The sequence below is a fragment of the Eublepharis macularius genome, chromosome 14, assembly GCF_028583425.1.
Source record: "Eublepharis macularius isolate TG4126 chromosome 14, MPM_Emac_v1.0, whole genome shotgun sequence".
In the NCBI taxonomy this organism is placed as follows: domain Eukaryota; kingdom Metazoa; phylum Chordata; class Lepidosauria; order Squamata; family Eublepharidae; genus Eublepharis; species Eublepharis macularius.
In genome coordinates this window covers 21,069,397-21,092,681 of record NC_072803.1, presented here as the reverse complement: position 1 = coordinate 21,092,681, position 23,285 = coordinate 21,069,397, and the positions used below count along the sequence as shown (strand labels likewise).

Here is a 23,285-nt window from a genome sequence, read left to right as displayed (position 1 = left end):
CAGAAATCTTGTTGTTTCACTTTTGTGGATCTCTAGGAGTTAAATTTCAGAGGGGAGGTGTACTGGAGGATGAATCTGGGTTCTCATGCACACGCATGTAAATGGACACAAAACGCCAGCGCCTGGCTCCCTCCCCCCCAAGCTGCCTTTCTAGTTAATCAAAATTGACAAAAATGTTTGGAGTTACAGCAAGTAGGACCAGATCCATAAACAGTGCAATCTTATGCATACTGACGTGAAAAGAATTCCCTCTGTTGGATTTTACTGTGGGGTAGATGCTATTAAACTCCATGTGCTTTACTTTCTGAGTAGACATGCACACGCTGGTTCACTCCATGGGGCAGCAGCGTTAGTCTAATGCAGCAGTAATTAACAGGAGTCTTTGAGCACCTTAAAGGCTCAAGATTTTATCCCAGCACAAACTTTTGTAGACTACAGGATCCTCCTTCAGATCAAGCACATATCGGAAGAACATCTGAATATTTAAAATCTCGTAGATCCGAAAAAGCATTTGTGTAGACCACAAATGCTTACGCTGGGATAAAACTTTCAAGTCTTGAAAATGCCATAGGACTCCTGTTTAGGCTTGTTCACTGCAGTCATTGTGCAGTTGACCGAACTGGCAGCGCAAACCTAAACAGCGGCACCTTTCAATATCCAAGGGCTTAGAAGGGCATAGTTCTGCTCAGGATTGCACTGTGCGGCTGCAATCTTTATATGCAGTTTACCAAGGAGTAAGGCCCCTCGAATTCCGTGGGAAACGACTTCGGAGTAGAAGGGCGCGACTGCATTCAGGATTGCACTGTGAGGCTGCTGTCCTTATGTGCAGTTTACCGAAGAGCAAGGCCCCTCGAACTCCGTGGGAAACAACTGTCGAATAGGGAAGCTAAACGAGAGCCCTGTGAAGAAAGTTTAAAAAAAAAAAGTTTTTACAAACTTCCCCCCTCCCCACTCCAGAAGAGCCTTGAACTGCGCCGGCGGGGAAGGTGGAGGAGGAAAAGAAGGACCCGAGTCCAGCAGCAGCCCCAGGCGAGAGTGCGCGCACCAGCGTGTCCCTGGTTTCCATTTGGGAAATGTGGGGAGGGTGTGCACTTGGCCAGGGGGAGGGAGACTCAGCCACAGGAAGCTTAGCGGAGGAGGGGGCGTTGTTTCCTCCCCTCCCCCAGTGAGACAGTACGTGGGGGAGGGGGCGTCCCTGTTTGTGGCGGCCAGGGGGGGCGTTCCCCTCCCCCTCCCCCACCCCCACGGGCCGAGGGTGTCAGTTTGCAGCGGGAGCTCCTCCTTCCCGCCTCCTCCTCCGCCCCGGCCCCTCGCTCGCATTCTCGACCCTCCCCGGGTGGGCTAAGCAGGGGACCCCGCCGGCCGCTGCCGGAGTCTCGGTCGCTCGGCTCCTCTCCTCTCCGGTCTGCTCGCTCCCCTCCCTCCTCGGCCGTTCGGTCCCGGGTGCTTCTTTCCCGCCTATCCCGCTCCGGCATTCCCTTCCCTCGCCGCTGAGGAAGCTCGGTGGCGCCTTCTCCTCCTTCCCAGGCTGCGGCGCCTCCTCCCTCACCCCCTTCCCTTTCTCCCTCTCCAGCGTCAAAAACTTTGTTTGGGCGGCGGCGGCGGGACGGGGCTGAGGCGGGAGTCCGGGCTGAGGCAGGCGGGGTGTGGGGAGCGGCCCCCTGTCGCCGTCGCCACGGGACCCCGCCGCACCATGCCTCAGCTACAGTCGCCTGCCGGCGGCGGGAGTGGCGGCGGCGGCGCAGGCGGCGACGACTTGGGTGCCCCGGACGAGCTCATCCCCTTCCAGGACGAAGGCGACGAGCAGGACAAGGGCGCCGGGGGGCGCGGCTCGGCTCACGGGGACTTGGACGAGCTCAAGTCGTCGTTGGTCAACGAGTCGGAAAACCGGAGCGGCAGCGCCTCGGGCTCCGATTCTGAGGTAAAGTTTGGGGGAGGGGGAGGGGTGGCTGCGGTTCTGAGGTAAAGTTTAAGACGGGGAGTTGAAACTCTGATTCTGAGGCAAAAGTTTAGGGGAGGGGGCGTAAAATGAGTGAGGTTGATGGGGAAGGAGGAGACTGGCTGGGGGGGGGGTTGCAGAATGGGAGTGTATTGGGGGGAGGAGATAGTTTCAGTTCTGAGGTAAAGTTTACGGAGGAGGGAGGAGCCTCTGATTCTGAGGTAAAGTTTAAAGGGGAGGGTAAAACGGGTGACTCCCGATTTGAGGTAAAGTTTATGATGGGGGAAGGGCAGAGGTCTGATTCTGAGACAGAGTTTAAGGAGGTTGTGGTAAAATGGATGAGCGTTGTGGTGGTGGCGGCAGTGCTGCCTTCGGTTCTTCAGTAACAATTTTGGATGTTTGGGGGAGGAAGTCCCGATCCTGAGGTGCCAAAAGGAGTGAGAGTGATTGTGGGGGAGGGGGGAGAAGGTGGATCCAGTATCGAGGTGACTTGAAGGTGGGTGGGTTATGGCCATAGAAGAGAAAGTGATGGTGGGGGGGGGCAGGAGGAGGATCGGCTGGTCTTTGAGGGGGGTGTTTTTTCCTTCATTTCAACCCTTCTTCTTTTTCGTGTCTTTCCTCTCACTATATAGGCAGAGAGGCCCACACGGCAGCCTCGGGAAAACTTCCAGAAGCCACGAGACTCTCCAGCTGAAGGTAAAGATTCCTTTTTTTCTCCTTAGAAATTAGTGGGGAGGTGAAGAAAAGAAGGGAGAGATGGTGAGATCTTCCTACTGAACTTCTGTTGCGGCAACTGGTTCTTCCTTCATTTTCTGGAATGATGTGGAGCTTCCATTTGGCCTCCTGTTTCTTCCTTTCATTTTGCTACTGCCTCATTTTGGGCCTGATCCTGACAAGTATAGAGGAGCTGTCTGGGTTACGCTGGCTGGAGTTAAGTCAGTTAAGCCAGTGCACCTGGCTTAATGTTGGAGTTACCCCTGCTGTGATTCTGTGTACCTATACTTTGGAGAGTAGTTTCCATTGAATTTAGTGGACTTCCTTGTGAGTAAATGTGCACAAAATCAGGCTGCAAGTTTTCTTATTTTGAAATAAGTTTTGCTGAAATGAATGGCTTTCAATAAACCCTGCTGGCATCTTAGCCAAAGTCACAAATTCCGCTGGGGTCTGTTGCAGCAAAACCAAAAACAATTAATGTGGCACCCCAAAAGACTAATTGTTATAGGGCCCATGTGAACATCTGACAAAGTGAGTTGTAGGCCATGAAAGTTCATGCAATAATAATCTGCTAGTCGTTGAAGTGCCCCACAAGACAGTTATGATGTCTGTGTCCCTCAGCTTTTGCTGTTTATTTAGCCACCTTAAGTTTGTGGAAATATGGTGGGGTATAAATATTTTAAATAAAATAAATATATAGTTTAGATCAGTGATACTCAGTGACTCACAAGCCACCTGTGGCTCTTCTGATCACGATTCCCTAGTGTGGTGTCTGATCCATATTTCAAGAAAGTAGGCAAGGTCCTGGCCCAATAGGGCTTGTGGTTGGTGTTTCCCATCTTGAAACAGCCACCGTTGGAGAAATGAGTAAGCTGCAAGCCTCTCTGAGCTGCAGGTCTTATGCTGGGGATGGAAGTAACTGTGGCTCTTTTGGTTTATGGTAATTGCAAATGTGGTTCTCCATGAGCCGCAGAGTGTGTGTACCACAGTTTTAGACAGAATTGGGCACTCTTAATCCAGTGAAATGGGAGGATTTGGGTCCTCCTAAATATAGTCAAAGGCAGTTCAAGGGGAATTGCTCCCTTAATAAGTCTTTTTTAAGAATTGCATCCTATTTATTTACTTTCTTCAAGTACCATATTGGTACCATATCAATTACATGCTTATTAAATAAAGTTTTTTTTATCAGTGTTGATGTTTGCGCTTGTGGAATCATAGGATAACAATTTTTCTCAAAATTGAACATGAAATACAGTTGTGGAGTCATATGTAGACCATACTTCTAAAAACACCTCACTGAATTCAGTGTGATGAATTTATGTAGGTCAGCTGGTTAATATGTCCACTAGCTAACAATTTCTTTTAGCAGTATGCCTGTCTACAATGCCTGTATTAGTACTTTATGTCTCTAGAGGGAAAAAAGTGCTTTCTATACAACTTCCTTGGTTATTTGTAGATGGTTGTTTACTGACTGCAGGCATCAGCTCTTACCAAGTTTGTTGTATATGTTTAGAATTGTAATCTAAGGCTATGAGTGTATACATGCTTGATCAGTAGTCCCTTTGAACTCTGTAGGATTTGCTTCCAAATATATGGACTTGTATTACTGTGTGTCTTTTCAGGTGTAGAGGTCTTTTAAACCATATTGGAATTTCTTAAAACACATACACATAAAATCACTTACTTACATTACAGTCCACCTTTCTCACATGGACTCAAGGTGGATTATACTGTGGAACTAAATCTAATCAAGTGAATTGGACACCAATAGGGTTTGAATTGCAGAAATCTGAAACAGAGCTGAAACAAAGCATAAACATTAATTTTACACATTAAACAATACAGAAATTACATAGTAGGATCAAACTTAAGGCAACAGACAGTATGGGTCAAAGCATCTTTCTGAACCATTTTGTTACAGTACAGCCCCATTACCTTAGTTAAAAGTAGAAGCATTGATGACAAATAGGTAAATGCCAGTCACATGCAGCTTTAAGTGTTTTGCAAAATACACCACTTAATACTTCCATACTCTGCCATTCTAGCTATTTTCTTGAGCTCTGCTTATCCTTAAGAAAAGTTGTTTGACGTTCTTTTCAGTCCTTCAAATTCTCCTGCATTTTTTTGAACTTGTGAGTTTTTGTGACTTTGCAGTCTTAGAATATTTCTAGCTAAGTGTGGCTTTCCCCCTCCCTCCTTTTCTAGCAATCAGAAGACAGCAGGATGGAAGTTTCTTTAAAGGGACTCCCTATCCAAGTTATCCCTTCTTGATGATCCCAGAATTAGGAAGTCCCTACTTGCCAAATGGAGCCTTGTCCCCGAGTGGTGCTCGCACAGTAAGTGCTTTAGTTTGCTTTGAGATATGAAGTGATTAAAGTTTTTCTTCCACTTAAATGGAGGGGAAGTTAAGATGAATGTAGTCCGTGCATGTTCTTTTGCCTTGCTGAAGGTTTCTGTTTTGCTGATAATCTCTAAAGATAATAACCAAAATCTGAGAAGAACTCTTGCTGAATGGAATGTTAAATATACCTCTTCCAGATATGGAGTTTGAAACAGATATCATGTAACCTATTTTCCACCTAATTTTCAATGTTAGTGATTTACTACTCTGAAGAGATTTTGCTACGTCAGTGAGGTTTTCAACTTGGTTTTTTTTCAATTTTACTGCTTAAGAGTGGGTAAAGAATGTGAGCACTTCAACTGACAATTGAGAGAGTCAAGAAATGTGAGGATTTCCTTGTTTTTCCCCCCTGTGGGTTTAATTTATTTGTGAGAAGAGTTCTTGCTAGGTGATATCATATATCCATCTGAAAGGCCGATAATAGGATTGCATTAAAGAGATAAGATGCCCTTGCTATTGGGCAAGTAAATGTTCCTAAGATCATATAAAAACTTAGGAGGGTTAGTGTGTGCTTATAGATTCACAGCTAAAATAAAGAGTAGACTTACTGGTCTTCAAAACAGTTATGCACACATGCATTATTCTGTCCAAGTTTTAAAAACTGATCCAAGGATCCTTGGTTTTCCTTGGATTAGCTCAAGTTTCTAATGAGTTAATTGATAAAGTGGAACAAATTTCCCAGAAAGATGGCTTGCCACTTTTACAGATCTCCTGAATTATGTATCCACAGAGGAATGTTGAGAGTTTCTAGGGCACACTGTCTGTTCATGCACGGTGAGAGTGAGGCTCAACAAGCCTATGTGAAATGTATATTCCTTAGAATAAGCACCAGAGACTTCTAGAACATGCAGGTGTTCCATGACAGATACACAAAGTTTTCTTGGCAAGCTAGTCAATGTGGAAATGGTTTCCTGAAGTTACAACATTTGAAAACTGTTGTTCTATCCTTACATCTTTGTTAAAAAGGATTATGGAATCATGTTCTGCTTACTCCTGAGCAGATACTTCAGATGCTTTGTTAATATGCATCCAAGCAATTTCTGGAAGTGACTATCTTGAGTTTCTGGTTGCAACAAATTTTTCTTACTATCTGGCCACAACAAAATTTCATTGAGTGGTGGCTTAAGAATCTATGCTGGTTCCAGAATTTCTTGTAGGTGGGGGAATGGAAAGTATTTTTTTTGTTACTCTGTGGCAGGATGCAAATGTTTTGTCATGTTACTGTAGAATTGGTGCTTGTGTGCAGTAAAATGTTTTTGGGTTCATCTGTTCAGAGAGAAGGTTGAGAAGTGCTTCATGGAATCCAGTTTCTTTCACTTGCTATTGAAAGACTATGTGAACTCACATGCTTCTCTCTTCCCAGCGTTAATCATAGTATAGTATATTCTGTGCACTAATTGTATTTATATTAATCAGTAATAGTTTTTAACCAGAGTTTCAGAGTTTGAAACTAATTGGCAAACTCTTATTAAAGGTAACCTGGGTGTAGTTTTTGGTGCAGATGTAGTGGTGCAACTACAGCAAAAGTTAATGCTGTTTAGTGGAGGGAAGAATGTTACATGGGAGAGGAGAGGTTCCAGTACATATATGAGCCTTCAGCTCACTTCCGAACTGTTTCTTACCCGTTGTAAGAGATTGGTAGCATTGCATGTTCACCAGCCTTAACTATAAGATCTATGCTGAAAGTGAACAAATGGCAAATATCCACACAAGCAGCTGTGAACCTCAGTGCAGTACTATTAATTTAAAACAGATAATTTTTTCGGTAGTACTTAGGTGCAGTTTCAGATAATACATTGCCTACACAGAATTGCTTTCAGTGTCCCAAACAGCGGTTTCTGGGGCATTTTAGACAATTATTTGCAGATCAACTATTTTGAAGCATATAGGACACTTTAAGACTAATACTGCAGTTATTTATATTATATATATATATTATAAAACACACATTCAATACATTTTTGTATATCCAATATAAAAATGGCCTGTATTGGTGTAGTATTATTTGTTCATTGTAAATTCCTTGTAAACACTTCATTTATATACAAAGAAATCACAAATGTTTCTTAACTTCCATTGTATAGCTTTTACAGTAGTAAAATATAGCAAATTCGCAAAAACAAAATATTTTCTTCCAGCTGTTGAATATAGGCTTTGTAAAAAAAATTCAGAAAAATAATGAAAATGTTTCTTTAATCAGTGGCTCAAGGAGAAAATAGTCTGCCTCTTTATTTCTTGCCTTGGTTCTGGGAGGGGTGGATAAGTCAGTTTTGCAATGATGCTAAGCAAATGCAAATGAAATGTGATTGCATTTTAGCACTTGACTGTAAATTCTGGCCTGGAAACAAATGAATAAAAGAACTACTGATACTGAGCTGCTAGTGCAAATCTAATAACACCCTCTTTCATCTTGTTTGCACACTTTTCTCATTTAAAGGGGAGACTTTAAAAGGTGTTAATGGCTTGACATTGTGTCTCTCTCCACCAACATTTAAAGAAGTGATTAAGCAAATTAACTAAGCATTAGACAGTTTAAATGACAGCAGATTGAACCTTCTGAGTACAGACTCAAAAGTCCCAAATCCAGTTCCAAACTCTGCAAATACTATAGCCCTCAGGAGCTCATTGTATTTAGTGGCCATTAAGGGTTCCCTGCCTGTCTGCTTATCATGCCTAAACATGAACCTATTATTCTTCTTTGGGCTGTGGCATGAACACCTTATCAGCTATCAGTTTCCTCATCAAGGATTACCAGTCTTGTTACTTACTCTGAAGCTTTTATCCCTAAGGCTAGGAAAATGTTTTGTAATCTGAAAAATGTTTTTAATAATGATGATAATCTGATAGTTGGGTGTATTTTTAAATGGGCACAGGAAACTCATATGTAGCACTGTTGTAATTATTACATTTACTTGATCGTAACAATGAATGTGATGGCCAGGTGGCTAAGGGGAGAACAAACTGAAGCTGAATCCAGATAAGATGGAGGTGATGCTGGATGGAAGAAATACTGCTTTAAATGGAGCTGTTCTTTGTACAATTGATGATGTGCAGCTTTTACTGAAAGATATTGTTACAAGCTTGGGTATCTTTCTGGATTCTGGTCTTCTGTTGGAGAAACAGATGTCCATGACAGTGAAAAATGCTTTTTACAGCGTTATCTAGCTAGGAAGCTGGCTCCTTGTTTGCAAATGCTTGATCTGGCTGTGCTCATCTGGCTGTGTTTCAGTAACTTTGAGGTAACATGCTGTACATGGGGCTACTCTTGAAGATGACCTGGAAACTGCAGCTGGTGCAAAATGCAGCAGCCTGTTCATTATGTGGAGCTAGCTGGTACAGCTATGTCACTCATATTCTGAGGTCCCTTCACTTTAATTTCTGGATCCAAGGTGTTCGTGCTCACCTTTAAAACACATCATTACTTGGCAACCATATACTTAAAGATCCACCTCTTCCTACATATTCCCATTTAGCAGCTCTGTTCTTCCAGTGTTTACAGTCTGTACCCTCTTTTCCTAAGGCACGTTCAGCCACATCAAAGATTCAAGCGTTTTCAATAGCTGTCCCTTTCTTGGAAAGACTTCCAGAAGGGGTGGGGGTGGGGGCTCCTATCCTCTTAGTTTTCTGGCAAATCTGCAAAACAGAGTTATTCCAAGGAGCTTTTTGGACAGCCTGAGCAAAAGGGGGATTTTTGCTTATTTAAAATATTTCTGTGGTCCTTAAGTTACACTAGCTGTAAACTGTGTAGGGCTTTTGAAGGTCAATAATAGTGCCATGCTCTAACCTGGATAGCCCAGGTTAGTCTGATATAGTCAGATGTCAGAAGCTAAGCAGGGTCAGCCTTGGTCAGTAATTGGATGGGAGACCACCAAGGAAGACCAGGGTTGTTATACATAGCCATGCAATGGCAAACTGCCTCTGAATGTATCTTGCCGTAAACCTTTGCAGATAGACACACATGTTTGCTCCTTGAATTGGTCCCGGAATACACTTCTGTTCTAGGGTGTAAGGTATTTTTAGTTTGGTTTTTATCTGTTGTTTTAGTATTTATGCATCAATTTGTTTTTATATTGTTATATTTTAAATAAGATCAATGGGGAATGGTTTTGCTGTGATATGGGCGCAGAGATTGCAGGAGGGCAGTGATCAGGGCTGTGCACGCAGGAAAAACTGGGAACTCTGAACTGGCTTTCAAGAAAATTTTAATTTTTGTTCTTTATTATAACCTGCCTTTCTCACTGAATCTTGAGGCAGATTACAGAATATAAAACAATGTGATCAGACACTGTAAAACAGTCAGTGAATAGAACCATACGGCTAGGATTACAAAGCAATGTCAACAACAGACTGTCTAAACTGAAGTATACTGTAACCAGTGCATGTAGTGGAATAACCAAGGTAGAAGACAATGCAGTACAAGCAAGATGAAAAAGGACATTAAAGGCTTTGTAAGAGAGAACTTTTTAACCAGTACTTTGAATTGAACCCCGTAACTGATTGATAACTGGTGGAGTCGCATGCAGAATGGTTGTGACATGCAAGCTTTGCTTATTGCCCAGTGGTAACTGCTTTATGGCATTCTGTACCAACTGAAGTTTCGAAGTTGACTTTAAGGCAGATCTATGTAGGGTGCAGCTGCATTAACTTGCTTCTTTAGAAGTAATGCTGGAGCTGGTATAAACTTTAGGCTTCTATCTCAGACAAGTGAATGTCAATTAGACTCCATCACAAGTAGGAAACACAGTGTCCTTCAAAATCTCAGCCCTCCCATCCAATATTATCTCTACCGTGTCAGAATTCAGGTTCAACTTTTTCAGCCTTAGCCATGTAACCACAGCATTAAATTGCTGGTTTAGGACTTCTGTGTTATCACTGGGCAATTTGGATAAAGAAATACAGAGCTTGATGCCATCAGCAAACAGAGGATTTCTCTGAGGGGCTTTACTTACATATTAAATAGAATTGGGGATAGGACTGAGCTTTGTAGAACCCAACAAGACAAGTCCCACATTGCTGACAGCTGGTATCACACAACAACCCTCTGAGTCCTGCCCATAAGGAAAAATTTAAAGTGGTCTTGAAGAGCTGCATCAGTTAAAGGGATAGAGGCTATAGACTTTACTATTATGTTCTGTCTGTTGCTGTAACTATGAACCTACTGGATAGTTTCTATGTTTAATATGTCAATCTTCACCTTGCTTATACTCTGTTTCAGCTTTTCTGCAACTCTGTATTGGATTTCTTATGGTTTTAAATCATTGCAAATTTGCATGTATATGCCCTATTACATTGCTTATTGAAATGTCTTTGAAATTGACTGTACTGACTCGCACTGTGTAATCTGCCTTGAATCTCAGTGAGAAAGCTGGGCTATAAATACTGTAAATAAATAAATAAAAATAAACCAAACCAAAGCACATCTCTTAATCTCTACTTTTGCCTCCATGTATCTCAAGATGGTATTGTCCACAGTATTGGTAGCTGCTGATACATCCAGTATGAGCAACAAGGAGGCACAGCCCTTGTCTGCATTCAAATGGAGATTGTTAACTAAAGCTACTAGGGCTGCCTGCATCCTCTAGCCCAGCCTGAAACCAGACTGCGAAAAGGGTCTAGAACAGAAGAGCCCTCTAGGAGGATCTGCAGTTGATCTCCAACTGCTCTTCTTATCATTTTGCCTATGAAGGGCAAAAAGACCTGGGGATCATTGGCCACATTATTCTTCTCTGGTAATGTTTTTTTATGGATGACTGCTTGTTTTTGTAATCAAGGAAAAGAGCCCTGAGTTGGTGATTAATTTAAAACTTAGAACATAAGAACCTGATCCTGTCTGGGAAAGGAAATATGCACACAATTACTTCAGTGTTTATTTTTATCATTAATGGATGAAATAAACCAGGTTTCTGAACAATCGCTTTAAGACTCATTGCTCACAAATGCAGCAACTCTAGCATGAGAACAGGCTTACTAGATTGGTTCTGAATGGTTGCCAGCCAGAGTTACCAACTCTGGCTTGGGAAATTCCTGGAGATTTGGGGGCAGTACCTAGAAGTGGAACTTCTGTTTCTCCTACATTCTAGTTTACTATAGAGACTGCCCTTCAAAGCTAGCATTTTCTCCAGGGGAACTTACCTGTGTTGTCTGAAGATTAATGATAATTCCAGGAGATCTCCAGCCCCCGTCCAAAGTTTGTCAACCCTATCTCCAGCACATGTTGAAAATATAGGCATAATTTTAGTAGGAAACTTGTAAGATGAGAGTTTACAATGCTGCTCCTGTCATTGTTGAAGGGAGAGAATATGAACTGTGATATAATAGTAATCAATTTTAAATATTATTTAAGGAGCAGCATCTCCAAAATAATAATCACGATTGTTTAGAAAATGTCATTTAAGGATGTTTGGAAAGAGAAATGCTTCTGCCATAAGAGGAAGTTGCTAGTTGTAGGAACTGGAAATGAATGGCTTCCTGTATCTAAAATTTTAAGAGTCGTAGACTGATGGAGGTAAGAAGTCTTCTGGCCAGTCTAGTGCTGGGTAACTAGAAAATCATTTTTCTCTCTTTCTTAACAAGAGGACAAAAATCATTAAAAAGTATGCATGTGTCTTCTCTGCATTGAAGGGAACGGGATGGGAGTACTTCTTTATCCAGGGATGCTTTAGATAATGTGTTATGCGAAGATGTGTCAAAAATAAGTGATCTCCAAGATCACAAGCTAGATTTATTCACCTGCCAGATAGATACATATCAATTACTTTATTTTTAAAAGATAAAACCAATCTTTTAAAATTAGAATTTTAAATCAGATTTAATTTAAAATACATTTTAAAAAATCAGAGTTGTGTCCTGTGAATAACCTGGTTTAATATAATAGCGGACTTAGACTCACTCACAGATTCTTGAAAGTGAATCCTATCCCTCTATTAAACACACTGAGAATGCTTATCCTACTATATAATACCCTTAGTGTCTTCCCGACGTCGCACATTTATGCTGGTGCGCCTGCGCAGGGCGAACCAGCATAAAAGGGCGCCGTGGAAGGCCACTTCTGGAGGGCGCTGCTAGCGGCGGAGGCCAGACGAGTAGGCACGGCCTGCTGCTGCGGGCTACGTAGCCCAGTTGGAGGCGGGCGGTGGTGTGGGAAGGGCGGTGCGCTGGCGAGCTGCGGGGGAGAAGCACCCGCAACCCGTCGCCCTCTGACCCCTGCTGGAGCCGAGCTGCGCCGCTTTCAGCAGGGACGGGGCGAGAGCGAAGCGCTCGCTGCCGCATCAGCCCCACCAGAGCCGGGCACTCTGCTCTGCACAGACCCGGGGCGAGGGGGCATGAGTGGAGCGCTGCTGCCCTGCAAGGCCCCTGGAGCCGCGGCATGCCGCTCTCCTTGGACCTGGGGCAAGGGACCCGGGGCCTCTCCTTGGACCCGGGGCGCGGCGCACTGCTCTGCATGGACCCGGGCCGAGGGGGCGTGAGTGGAGCGCCGCCGTCCTGCGAGGCCCCTGGAGCCATGGCACGCCTGCACGGGGTGCACCATCATAAAAGGGCACTGTGGAAGGCTGCTTCCGGAGGGCGCCGCTAGCGGCGGAGGGCCAGGCGAGTAGGCCCGGGCTGCTGCTGCGGGCTTTATAGCCCAGTTGGAGGCGGGCGGTGGTGCAGGAACGGCGGCGCACCGGCAAGCCCTGGGGGAGCCGCTGTGGGGGAGATGCGCCTGTGGCCCGTCGCCCTCTGACCCCTGCTGGAGCCGAGCTGTGCCACTTTCGTCAGGGGCGGGGCGAGGGTGAAGTGCTCGCTGCCGCATCAGGGCCCCCCCCCCGAGACGGGTGCTCTGCTCTGCACAGACCCGGGGCGAGGGGGCGCAAGCGGAGCACCGCCACCCTGTGAGGCCCCTGGAGCTGCGGCGCGCCGCTCTGCACAGACCCGGGGCGAAGGGGTGTGAGCGGAGTGCTGCCGCCCTGAGAGGCCGCTGGAGCCACAGCGCACCGCTCTCCGCTCCAAACCCCCATTGCCTCCCTACCTGCCATTCCTCCCCAGACCCCTTCTGCCTCTCCACCCTCCCCCAACCCCCATTGCCTCCCTACCTGCCATTCCTCCCCACACCCCTCCTGCCTCTCAGCCCTCCCCAGACCCCCTTGCCCCTCTACCTTCCAATCCTCCAGTCCTCTCCACCCTCCCCAAACCCCCATTGCCTCCCTACCTGCCATCCCTCCCCAGATCCCTCCTGCTTCTCACCTCTCCCCAAACCCCCCTTTCCCCCCACGTGCCAGCCCTTCCCAACCCCCCTCCCCAGCCCCAACTTTCTAGAGCCCGTTGTATTTATTTGCACAACGGGCTCTGTTTCTAGTTTTAAATAAAAGTTTCCTAACTTTTTAAAGCCGTTCATCACTTGAGAAATTTCAAAACGGTTTGTGGTGCCACCACAAAATGGCTCCCAGTGAGGTGTGGCTGGCCATAATAGCTGCCATGGGGACAAAAGTGTTGTCCTGTGAAATAAGTAACCAGGGCTTTTTTTGTGGGGAAAGAGCTGGTGGAACTCTCTCTTATCACATGTGCGCGCTCCCAAAAATGCGTGATGATGCCACTTCCTGGAAGTGACGCCACTTCTGGGAACTCAGCACAATGTATTATGATGAGATAAATGTTAGTAAGGTTGGAAAATTGCACTATTATGAGAGAGGATTTTTTTTCCTTTCTGTATCCTCTACAAAAAGTGAAATCTTCTATTCCCTTTCCCAAACATTTCATTTCTTTGGAATCATATTTTAAAACATGCAAGAAGGAGGGAGCCTCTAAAAATCCAAAACCCATCTCACAAATCTAGATTCTAACAGATGTTAGTGTTCTAAGAGAGTCTGAAGTTCCTAATCTAATGAATATTGAATTTTCAACTTTTCAGGGAAGGTTTTGCTTTACTGGAGCAATTCAAAATTAGATACTCAACTTTAGCTGCATTAGATTTATACTTAGTTTAAAATGCCTTTTTTTGTTGCCTGCCAACTCTACCTTACTAATGGCTACGCTGTTGTGACACTGTCAAATGCTCATAAATATTCTAATGTCCCAGACAAACAATATTCATAAAAACTTCCTTAACACTCATATGTCCACTGCAATTTCAGTTATGTTATTCAGCTGAGGGTGAGGAGAACCATTTGAGTTAAAGCTATTAAGACATAAGAACACATATGCTGATGAATATATTGATGAAAGCCTTCTGTGACTTGGACAAAGCTATCCATTCCTAGCATAAAACTGGAATAACCATAACTGATACTTTAACTAATACAAATAACCATAACTGATATATTAAGTAACACAGAACCAATCTGCATTCAAAAGCTGTGAGAACCATAACAATGTCAACTCAGTCAACAGAATGAAAGCAACACACACACATGCACAGCCCCACCCACCCCCATGAAAAGAAAGCAGAATGAACTCAAAGCAGCACACATACAGAAACCCCTGAATGAAATGAAAGCAGAATGAACTCAAAGCGCATGTGCGCACACACACAGCCCCGCCCCCTGAAAAGAAAGCAGAATGAACTCAAAGCAGCTTAGCATCCTCTGGAGAGCTGGCCCCAGCAGCTCTGCTTGCACTCTCCCTCTCTCTCTCCCTCTCTCTCTCACTCACTCATAGAGGCATGAAATGAAAGCAAAATCTCTGCAGAGCCGGCCCCAGCAGCTCTGCTCTCTCTCTCTCTCTCTCTCTCTCTCTCTCTCTCTCATTCACTTAATAAAGCAGAATGAACTCAAAGCAGCTAAGCCTCCTCTGCAGAGCCTCCTCCTCTCTCTCTCTCTCTCTCTCTCTCGCTCATTTACATAGAGGAATGAAAAGGAAGCAGAATGAACTCAAAGCAGCCTAGCCTCCTCTGCAGAGCCCTTAGGGCCGAAGGAGGAAGGAATCACATGGATAGATTCTAGAGCTGCTGGAACGCTGTTCCGGAGTGTGCCCCTTCAAAAAAAGCCCTGTAAGTAGCTATTTCCAAGTAGGTGCTCCCTGAAAACTCTTAAGGGCATTACGGGTTCTTCTGGAGCACCTCCTACTTTTGTAAAGCAAAGAGCCAATCCTAGATTTCCTTTAGCTTTTCAAATAGATGCTTTGGTAAAGGAAATGGTCATTTTTACTTTTGGGGTGTAGCTCTTTGAACTTTGGTTATTGCTTGTGGCTGGAAAAAATTAATTGAACTGAAGGTATTTTGCAAATCTTCCGCCAAATTGCATAAGCATTAACTTTCTATGATATGGCAAAACACTGTTCTGCCTAGTAAATACCAACCCTTTAGAAACAGCAATACTTCCTCCACTTGTGATGCCTAAAGCATGACAGCTGTATTTTCAAACTTCCAATGTTACTGAAAACAAGATTAGCCTTTTAAAAAGATACTTATTTACTGAAAGTTCAAGGTAGGTAATTGTATACAAAGAAAAAGGTGACTGTAAGCTTTTAGGCAAAGAAATTATTGAAAGGGAAATGGTAGAGATAAAAAGAGGGAACAAAAGGAATATATGAATACAACTTCCAGCACAGAAGTACAAATGATTTGTCTGAATGGCATTACTTAGAAGTTGAAAAGCATGGGGGGGGGGTAGAATTGTGGTTTCAACTGGTTTCCAATGGCAACCCTTTTGAGTTCAGTCCATCAGGAATTATTTGAAGCAATCCAAAGTACATCTCTGATACCTACTTTTGCCTCCAAATGTCTCAACAAGATGGCATAGTACCCTGTATCATAGGCTGCAGATAAATCCATTAGGAGCAACAAAGAGACCAGGCCTTTAACTACATTCAGATGGAGGTCATCGACTGAAGCCACCAGCACTGTATCTGCACCATAGCCTGAACTTAAGCCAGACTGAAAAGGGTCCACAGCAGATGTATTTTTCAAGAAAACATGGAGTTGGTCTGCTGCGGTTTTTCTCAACCACTTTGCCCAGAAAGGGCAGATTAGAGAGTAGGTGATAATTGGCCACATGATTTTTCTGTAAGAGTGGTTTTTAAAGTAGAGAATGGATAACTGCCTCTTTCAGTGACCGAGAAAAGGTGCCCTTGGTTGGTGATTGATTTATGATAGACACTAGGGGCTCATTGATGTGGTTCTTTCATGATTTTAACAGCCAGAATGGGCAAGAATCCAGGGCAGAAGTAGCTACCTTCCACAGATGCCAGGATCCTGTCAACATCCATCATGGAGACTGGGTCAAAATGGTCCATAAATAGGCCAGGCACTGTTGAGCTGTGCTTTGATACTGTCTTGCGGTGCAATCCTAAGCAAAATTGTCCCCTTCTCAATTAATTGTAAGTATATAATTCTGCTTAGGGTGGCATTGGGAACACAATGATCAAAATCTCAGTCCTGTTTTAAAGAAAAAATGTATTTTCTGCATAAAGTTGAATTGGTTATTTAGGCAAAACAAATTGTAAAATTGTTAGTATTTCACTAGAACACATTCCTTTGAAAAGACAAATCAATTTGATTTTTTATAAATTCTTTATTTTATGGTTATTTGTTCATGTTAACGTTCTTCATTCATGAACCCTGTTTAAGGTTCAAATTCAGCAAAAATATGAAAAACAAGTTGCCTTGCAAACTTTTAATACTGATTTTAAAATTGAATTTTCTAAGAATTCAAAATATTTTAACAAGGACTAAGAAAGTAACAAATGGCAGAAGGATGTAAATTTGGAAGTGGAAATCAGAGAACTTGCCTGGGATTGTGTATATACCGTCATGCTCTCCTCTTTCTGTTTAGAGGAAAATGCAGAAACTGAGAAATCACATGATTATTTAAATACAAGATCACATGGTTATCTGAATGTGAGCACTCCCTTACCTTGTGGAGTTGTGCTAAGCAAGAAAACTCCCTAAGAACTGGAGGTGTTGCATAGACTTTTCCTGACTTCTGAGGTTTCAAACATTTGCAGCTCATATCTTTTCAAGGTATGTCTTCTCTCCACAAACAAATGGTCTAGAAACTTGTGGGAAGTTTCAGGGTATTGAATTTTGCTCCAGATTCCAAATCCTGCATGTAGGCATTGTGATAATTGGCACACAGGAATTCATATCACCTTGCTGGTAGTGAGATGCAGGGCTCATTTTGAGGGGGAACATGCAGGAACGCAGTTCCAGCAGTTCCCCAAAGAGGTCACATGTCAGGTGGCCCCGCCCACCTGACTCTCTGCCATTTTGGGTCTGTTTCGTTCTGGATTGGGGCCGATAACTCTCCTGTTCAGCAGTGGCCCAGTCCTGACCATTTTGGGGCCCTTTCAGCCATTTTCAGCCCCTTTTTGCCATTTTGGGCCCAATTTTGGCCCTGAATGGCCAGGTTTGGGTCCAAAGCAGCCAGGATAGGTGATGTCAGGGGGTGTGGCATATGCAAACCAGTTATGCTAGTCACACATTTCTGGTGATGGCAAGGGGCGTGGCATATGCTAATAAGTTATGCTAATTAGTTCTTCCAGCTGTTTTTCTACGAAATGACCCCTGGTGAGATGTGATTTTTAAATTATTTTATAATTGATGATACTGCCTTTAGCTGTTAGACAAGAATGTAATTAGAACCTACCGGCACTTATAACTGAAAACTGGAATTTTCCTTAGCAGTTTTTCCACATTGTCCAGCTGTGTAATTTACCTCTTGCTTGACTGTTTTGTAAGAGAAGCCCATATTCAGGAGAAGTGAAAATAAAAGAAGCATGTACTTCTAGCCCTAAACAAGACAACTATGTCCCAGTCTTCTTCCTATATTATATGTGCTGGATTCCTTCCTTTGTCTTTTTGAAGCACTTAGATCCCTGAGGACTTCACAGTTGTATCCTCTCCTTGCTGCTTTGAAGGCATTAAGATGTTTTTGGGACATAGTCCCATATACTATGCAGAAAGACTATTCTTTCACTTTTAGAAGATTATACAAAACTTAATAGTGTAAGTCCTAATCAGAGTTACACTGTCTTTTAAGTCTACTGAAGTTGGTGGGCTTAAACAGTGTATCTCTGCTTAAAATTGCATTGTTAGTGAACTAATTCTTATGTGAACAATTTGTTAATAGCAACACATCTTTAAAAATATAGAAATTAGTTTAATTATCTTAGACAACTTGAGAGTATTGTACCATGTTACTGGAAAATAAACTGCTGGCATACACGATGAAGTTGATGAAAGATTTGTTTTTCTATGTCAGTTGTATGCACACTGTTGTAGTTATGTGAACAATTACATTGAAACAATGTTAATGCATTTTGCTTATGGGTGAATGAATTACTGTTGCCTGAGAAGGATTTTAACAAAAGAGAAAGGTCTGAGATTTTTTTTCTCCCAGAGATTTTAGAGCTGTTTTATCTGCAGAGGAAAAAAAAGTAAGGTGGGGCAAGGCAGTATTGTGAGATGCAGCATTTTGCTGACAACCACCCAAGGGCTTCTAAAATACCTATTCAAGTGGCTTATTTATAAATGGTGTGGATTATTTTGACCAACTGCAATAGGACAGCTCGGAACTGATCATTGTTTAAGTTCCTTACTGAATCTGCTGGCTGTGTAATTTTTATTCTGCTATTTGAGTATCTTGTGTTGGGGAGGGGTTTAGAAGGTTAGATAGAAGCCTGAATGCTTTGTCTCTAGAGAAGTCTTTTTTCTAGCATACAGTCTGTTTCTTATTTAGAGTTATTGTTTTGTTACATTCTTATACGTGCTGTAACTGTTTCAAGCATGAGATAAACCCCAAGTTCTGTGTTGCTGTGAAAAAAATGCTTTATGGGATGACTTGCAGCTGCTTTCTTACCTAATAAATACAGAATGAGGGAGCTCTGTGAAAGCTCTTCTGTTGCAACTGAAGACTGTAAGTTGGATGCATGGATGTCATTGTATAGAAAGAATTGTTCACCTCTAATAGCAGCCGGAGAAATTGAAATAAATGTTAAGGATCAACTCTCTGTAATGACTAGGTATGAGTACCCACTGTGTTGGTGTAGTGCTTTCCAGACAAATTCATTTTTGCAGCATAGTAATGAAATCCCAATGTGAAGATGGCAGAAAGTGAAATGGCCAGTTGCATTTCTCTCATTTGCCACTGTCATATCAGAATTTCAGTACTCTAGTGTTCTTTATTTCCTTTACTGCACTATAAGTATATGCACAACCTTCCCCTGCCCCAGCTCTCTGTGGAGTTGCAGGATGGTGGTGTCAGCATCTTCCTGACCATCCAGATTTAGCAAGAAGCTAATCTACTTGCTGCACAAATGTAATAATTGAAATAGGTACCATGGACAAAAAGAGTTGCAATAACTTTAGTTTCCTGAGTATCCTGCAGACCATGTGCTTGTTTCCTGGCAGCTGCGCATAAATGTCAGTGCAGCCTTCCTAAAGGGCCCTGTTACTTCACTGCAATGGTTGTGGAGTGCATGATGTCTCAGTGGGACTGTGAAAATTGCAGCTTGGAAGCAAAACAAAATTGAAGGAAAATTACAAAAGATCTGAAGAGAGGATTGTCTTCTGTGGGTTGAGTAGGGAACTAATTGATTGGAGAAGGTAATATACAAAGGGGGGTTGGATGTGAGAAAGGTCTGCATGTAGCATGGAGGGGTAGATAAAATGGGAAAGAAAAGGAGCTCGGCCCAGCAACATCAGCAAATATTTTGTAAATGGCAGGTCTGAGAAGAAAATATTTTAACACTAGAAACAGAGCCCGTTGTGCAAATAAATACAACGGGCTCCAGAAAGCTGGGGCTGGAGAGGTCTGGTGGGGGGGGGGGTTGGAAGGGCTGGCAGATGGGGGGGAAGGGGGGTCTGGGGAGAGGTGAGAAGCAGGAGGAGTCTGAGGAGGGATGGCAGGTAGGGAGGCAATGGGGGTTTGGGGAGGGTAGAGAGGCAGGAGGGGTCTGGGGACGACTGGCAGGTAGGGGGCAAGGGATGTGTGGGGACAGCTGGCAGGCGGGATGTGGAGCCAGGGAGGGCGGGCAGGCGGGCTCGCTCTTCCTGCTGCATCCCCGGCTTGTGCCCCCTCACCCTGGGTCCGCCGAGAGCAGCACGCCGTGGCTCCAGCAGGCTTCACAGGGTGGCGGCCGCATCACTCTTGCCCCAGGTCTGCGGAGAGCGGAGTGCCATGGCTCCAACAGGCCTCGCAGGGCAGTGAGCGCATCGCTCTCATTCCGGGTCCACGGAGAGCAGAGTGGTGCGGCTCCAGTGGGCCTCGCAGGGCGGTGGGCACATCGCTCTCGCCTGCGGAGAGTGGCGCGCCCGGTTCTGGCAGGGCTGACATGGCAGCGAGCGCTTTGCCCTCACCCCGTTGCCCTGTCCCTGCCAAAAGCGGCGCAGCTTGGCTCCGGTGGGTGTCAGAGGGCAGTGGGCTGCAGGTGCTTCTCCCCCGCCGCAGCTCCCCTGGGCTTGCAGGTGCACCGCCCTTCCCGCACTGCCGCCCGCCTCCTCCTCCAACCAGGCTACGAAGCCCAGCAGCAGCAGGCCAGGCGTACTCGCCCAGCCCTCCACTGCTAGCTGCGCCCTCTGGAAGCAACGTTCCATGGCACCCTTTTATCCTGGTGCGCCTGCGCAGGCGCATCAGCATAAATGCGCATTGTTGGAAAGACACTAAGGGAATTATATATAGTAGGTTGTTGTGCTTTTTAAACTTCTAGTCACAATAAAGAAAATTCTGTAATTCAACTTCCTGCCTTAAGACAAAGTGTCCTTTACTGAAACCACCCTTAGTAGATGTTTGCTGTGCCTAGCCATGCAATTTGCCCTTCCCGCACTGCCGCCCGCCGCCTCCTCCAACCGGGCTACGAAGCCCAGCAGCAGCTGGCCAGGCGTACTCGCCCAGCCCTCCACTGCTAGCTGCGCCCTCTGGAAGCAACGTTCCATGGCACCCTTTTATCCTGGTGCACCTGCGCAGGCACACCAGCATAAATGTGCATCGTTGGAAAGACACTAAGGGAATTATATATAGTAGGTTGTTGTGCTTTTTAATCTTCTAGTCACAATAAAGAAAATCCTGTAATTCAACTTCCTGCCTTAAGACAAAGTGTCCTTTACTGAAACCACCCTTAGTAGATGTTTGCTGTGCCTAGCCATGCAATTTGTTATTCATTTAGAGTGAGTGGCAACTGCCCTTGGATAATTTGCTAAGTGGCAAGTTGCAAGTCTATCATTCTTTCCTTATCTACCTTTCTTACTTCTCAACCAGCTCTTTTTCTTAGTGCTATTATAATAGCTAAACATTCATTCTATTTCACTAAACTGTGCTCTGTTTCTCTGATAGTGATGATAACAGTAGTACCTATATAGAAAGAAAGATATGGTTTCTGTGGCAAAATGGAGGGCAGCAATATTAGAGGGAAAGCATTGTGTATGTGAGTGAGTTTGAGGGAGGGATAAATGAAACGGGTTACAGAGCCATCCTAGACCTGAAACTTCATAACAGTTAGAAGTACAGACTGCTAAGGATGGTCAGACTGCACTTTTTAAAAGCCTGGAAGTGCTGTACAAACAGCAGAAGCGTTAATCCCTCACAGATACAGAGAGCTTTGAGTGACAGGCTACTTCAAGGAATCTGATTGAGTACCATGAGCTGGAAAGAGGAGGGTCTGTTTTTAGTTCTAGCTGAGAAGAATCAGTGTGAATAGTTGGGAGACAAAGTCCTAACAAAGAGAAGTTTTAATACCAACAGAAGAACTGGGGAAAAGTTGGCAAGGAAGTTTGGGAAGTAGGTGCAGACTCCCAGTTGGGCCAAAGAAAAAGGATAGTACTTCTGAGGAGAGGAGATTTTCCCTGCTCAGTCAAACAGGGAGGTAGCTCTAGAGAGTGAAGAGATCCCTGGTTGGGTTAACAACTGAAGGAAAGCACTGATGTTTGGAGAGAATGGGATTGGGATACTAGAAAGTTGGTACCAGCCTTCCTATCTCCAAAAGAATAAGAGAATACTAAGTGAAAGTATACAGTCTCCATGCCATGCGAAGTAAAACTTTCAGCATGCCTCCAGGATCGGGGGACAACTTTTTCTTTTCATGAACAATTGGGAAAAGACCACCACAGATCAATGGATCTTATCTGTGATGAAGGCTGGATACAAGATGCGATTTGTGACACATCCCCCACGTCGCTTCATACAGTCACCAGTACCCCAGGATACAGCCAAGGCAAACTTGATGCAGGAGGAAATACAGCACCTGCTAGAAACTGGGGCCATAGAGCCTGTCCCCTTTCAACAACATTTCCAAGGGGCATATTCTATCCTCTTTTTAGTCCTCAAGAAAGTGGGGGACTGGAGAGCTATTTTGAATTTAAAGGACATCAATATCTGACTGTCGCAGCAGAAATTCAGAATGGAATCCCTGCAGTCCATTTGCAGTCAGTACAACAGGGAGACCTCCTAATGTCCCTGGACCTCAAGGAAACCTACCTACATATTCCCATACACCCATGTTCCAGAAAGCATCTTCATTTTGCCTTCAGGGAACAGCACTATCAGTACAAGGCTCTCCCTTTTGGATTGTCATCATCTCCAAGGGTGTTTACAAAGATACTGGTTACCTTAGTGGCAGCTCTAAGACAGCAAGGAATATACACATATCCCTGTTTGGATGATATCCTTATATGGGCACAAAACAAGGAGAAGTGCACAGCTCACACATACAGACAGTAGTGCAGTTTCTCCAAGACCATGGTTTTCTGACAAACACTCAAAAGAGTCATATGCTTCCATCATAAAGTTCGATACACCTTGAAGCCAAGATAGACACTCTAGTAGAGAGAGTGTACTTGCCATGGGAAAGACAATTAAAAATCAAAAAAGTAATTACAACCTCACTATGTCAAAAGAAAGCAGATGTAATGATGCTGGCACAACTTCTGGGACTTCTCATATCTACAATATATTTAATGACATGGGCCAAGTTCCATGCGAAAACACTGCAGTGGACTGTGACCCCTTACCAAAGGGATATAAGGGAGAAGAGACACACAAGCATCATGTTGACTACTGCATTAAAGAGTTCTCTAATATGGTGGACATCTCTGTCAAATCTATCACAGAGAGTTCCCCATTGCCCGAACAGTCAGATCATAGTCATGATGGATGCCAGCCTGAGAGGTTGGGGAGCCCACTGCCTGGACAAGGTAGTTCAAGGGAGTGGTCCCAAACAGAGAGAATGAACAGCATCAGTTGGCTAGAGCTCAGAGCCATAATACTGGCATTGCTAGCCTTCCAGAAGCAAATCAGAGAGAAGTCTGTGTTGGTAAGGCAATTT

The 23,285-nt window shown here is 44.1% G+C and overlaps 1 protein-coding gene across 1 annotated transcript in view; it reads left to right on the top strand.

The window, feature by feature from the left end:
* Positions 1-1,011: 1,011 nt before the first annotated feature.
* Positions 1,012-23,285, top strand: part of TCF7L1 (transcription factor 7 like 1) — a 94,286-nt gene continuing 72,012 nt past the window's right edge. Inside the window, exons 1-4 of the mRNA XM_054997544.1 lie at positions 1,012-1,035; positions 1,574-1,921; positions 2,572-2,635; positions 4,859-4,989. Coding sequence (XP_054853519.1) covers positions 1,694-1,921; positions 2,572-2,635; positions 4,859-4,989 — 423 coding nt within the window. The 5' untranslated portion in view covers positions 1,012-1,035; positions 1,574-1,693. The remainder of the gene's footprint in view (positions 1,036-1,573; positions 1,922-2,571; positions 2,636-4,858; positions 4,990-23,285) is intronic.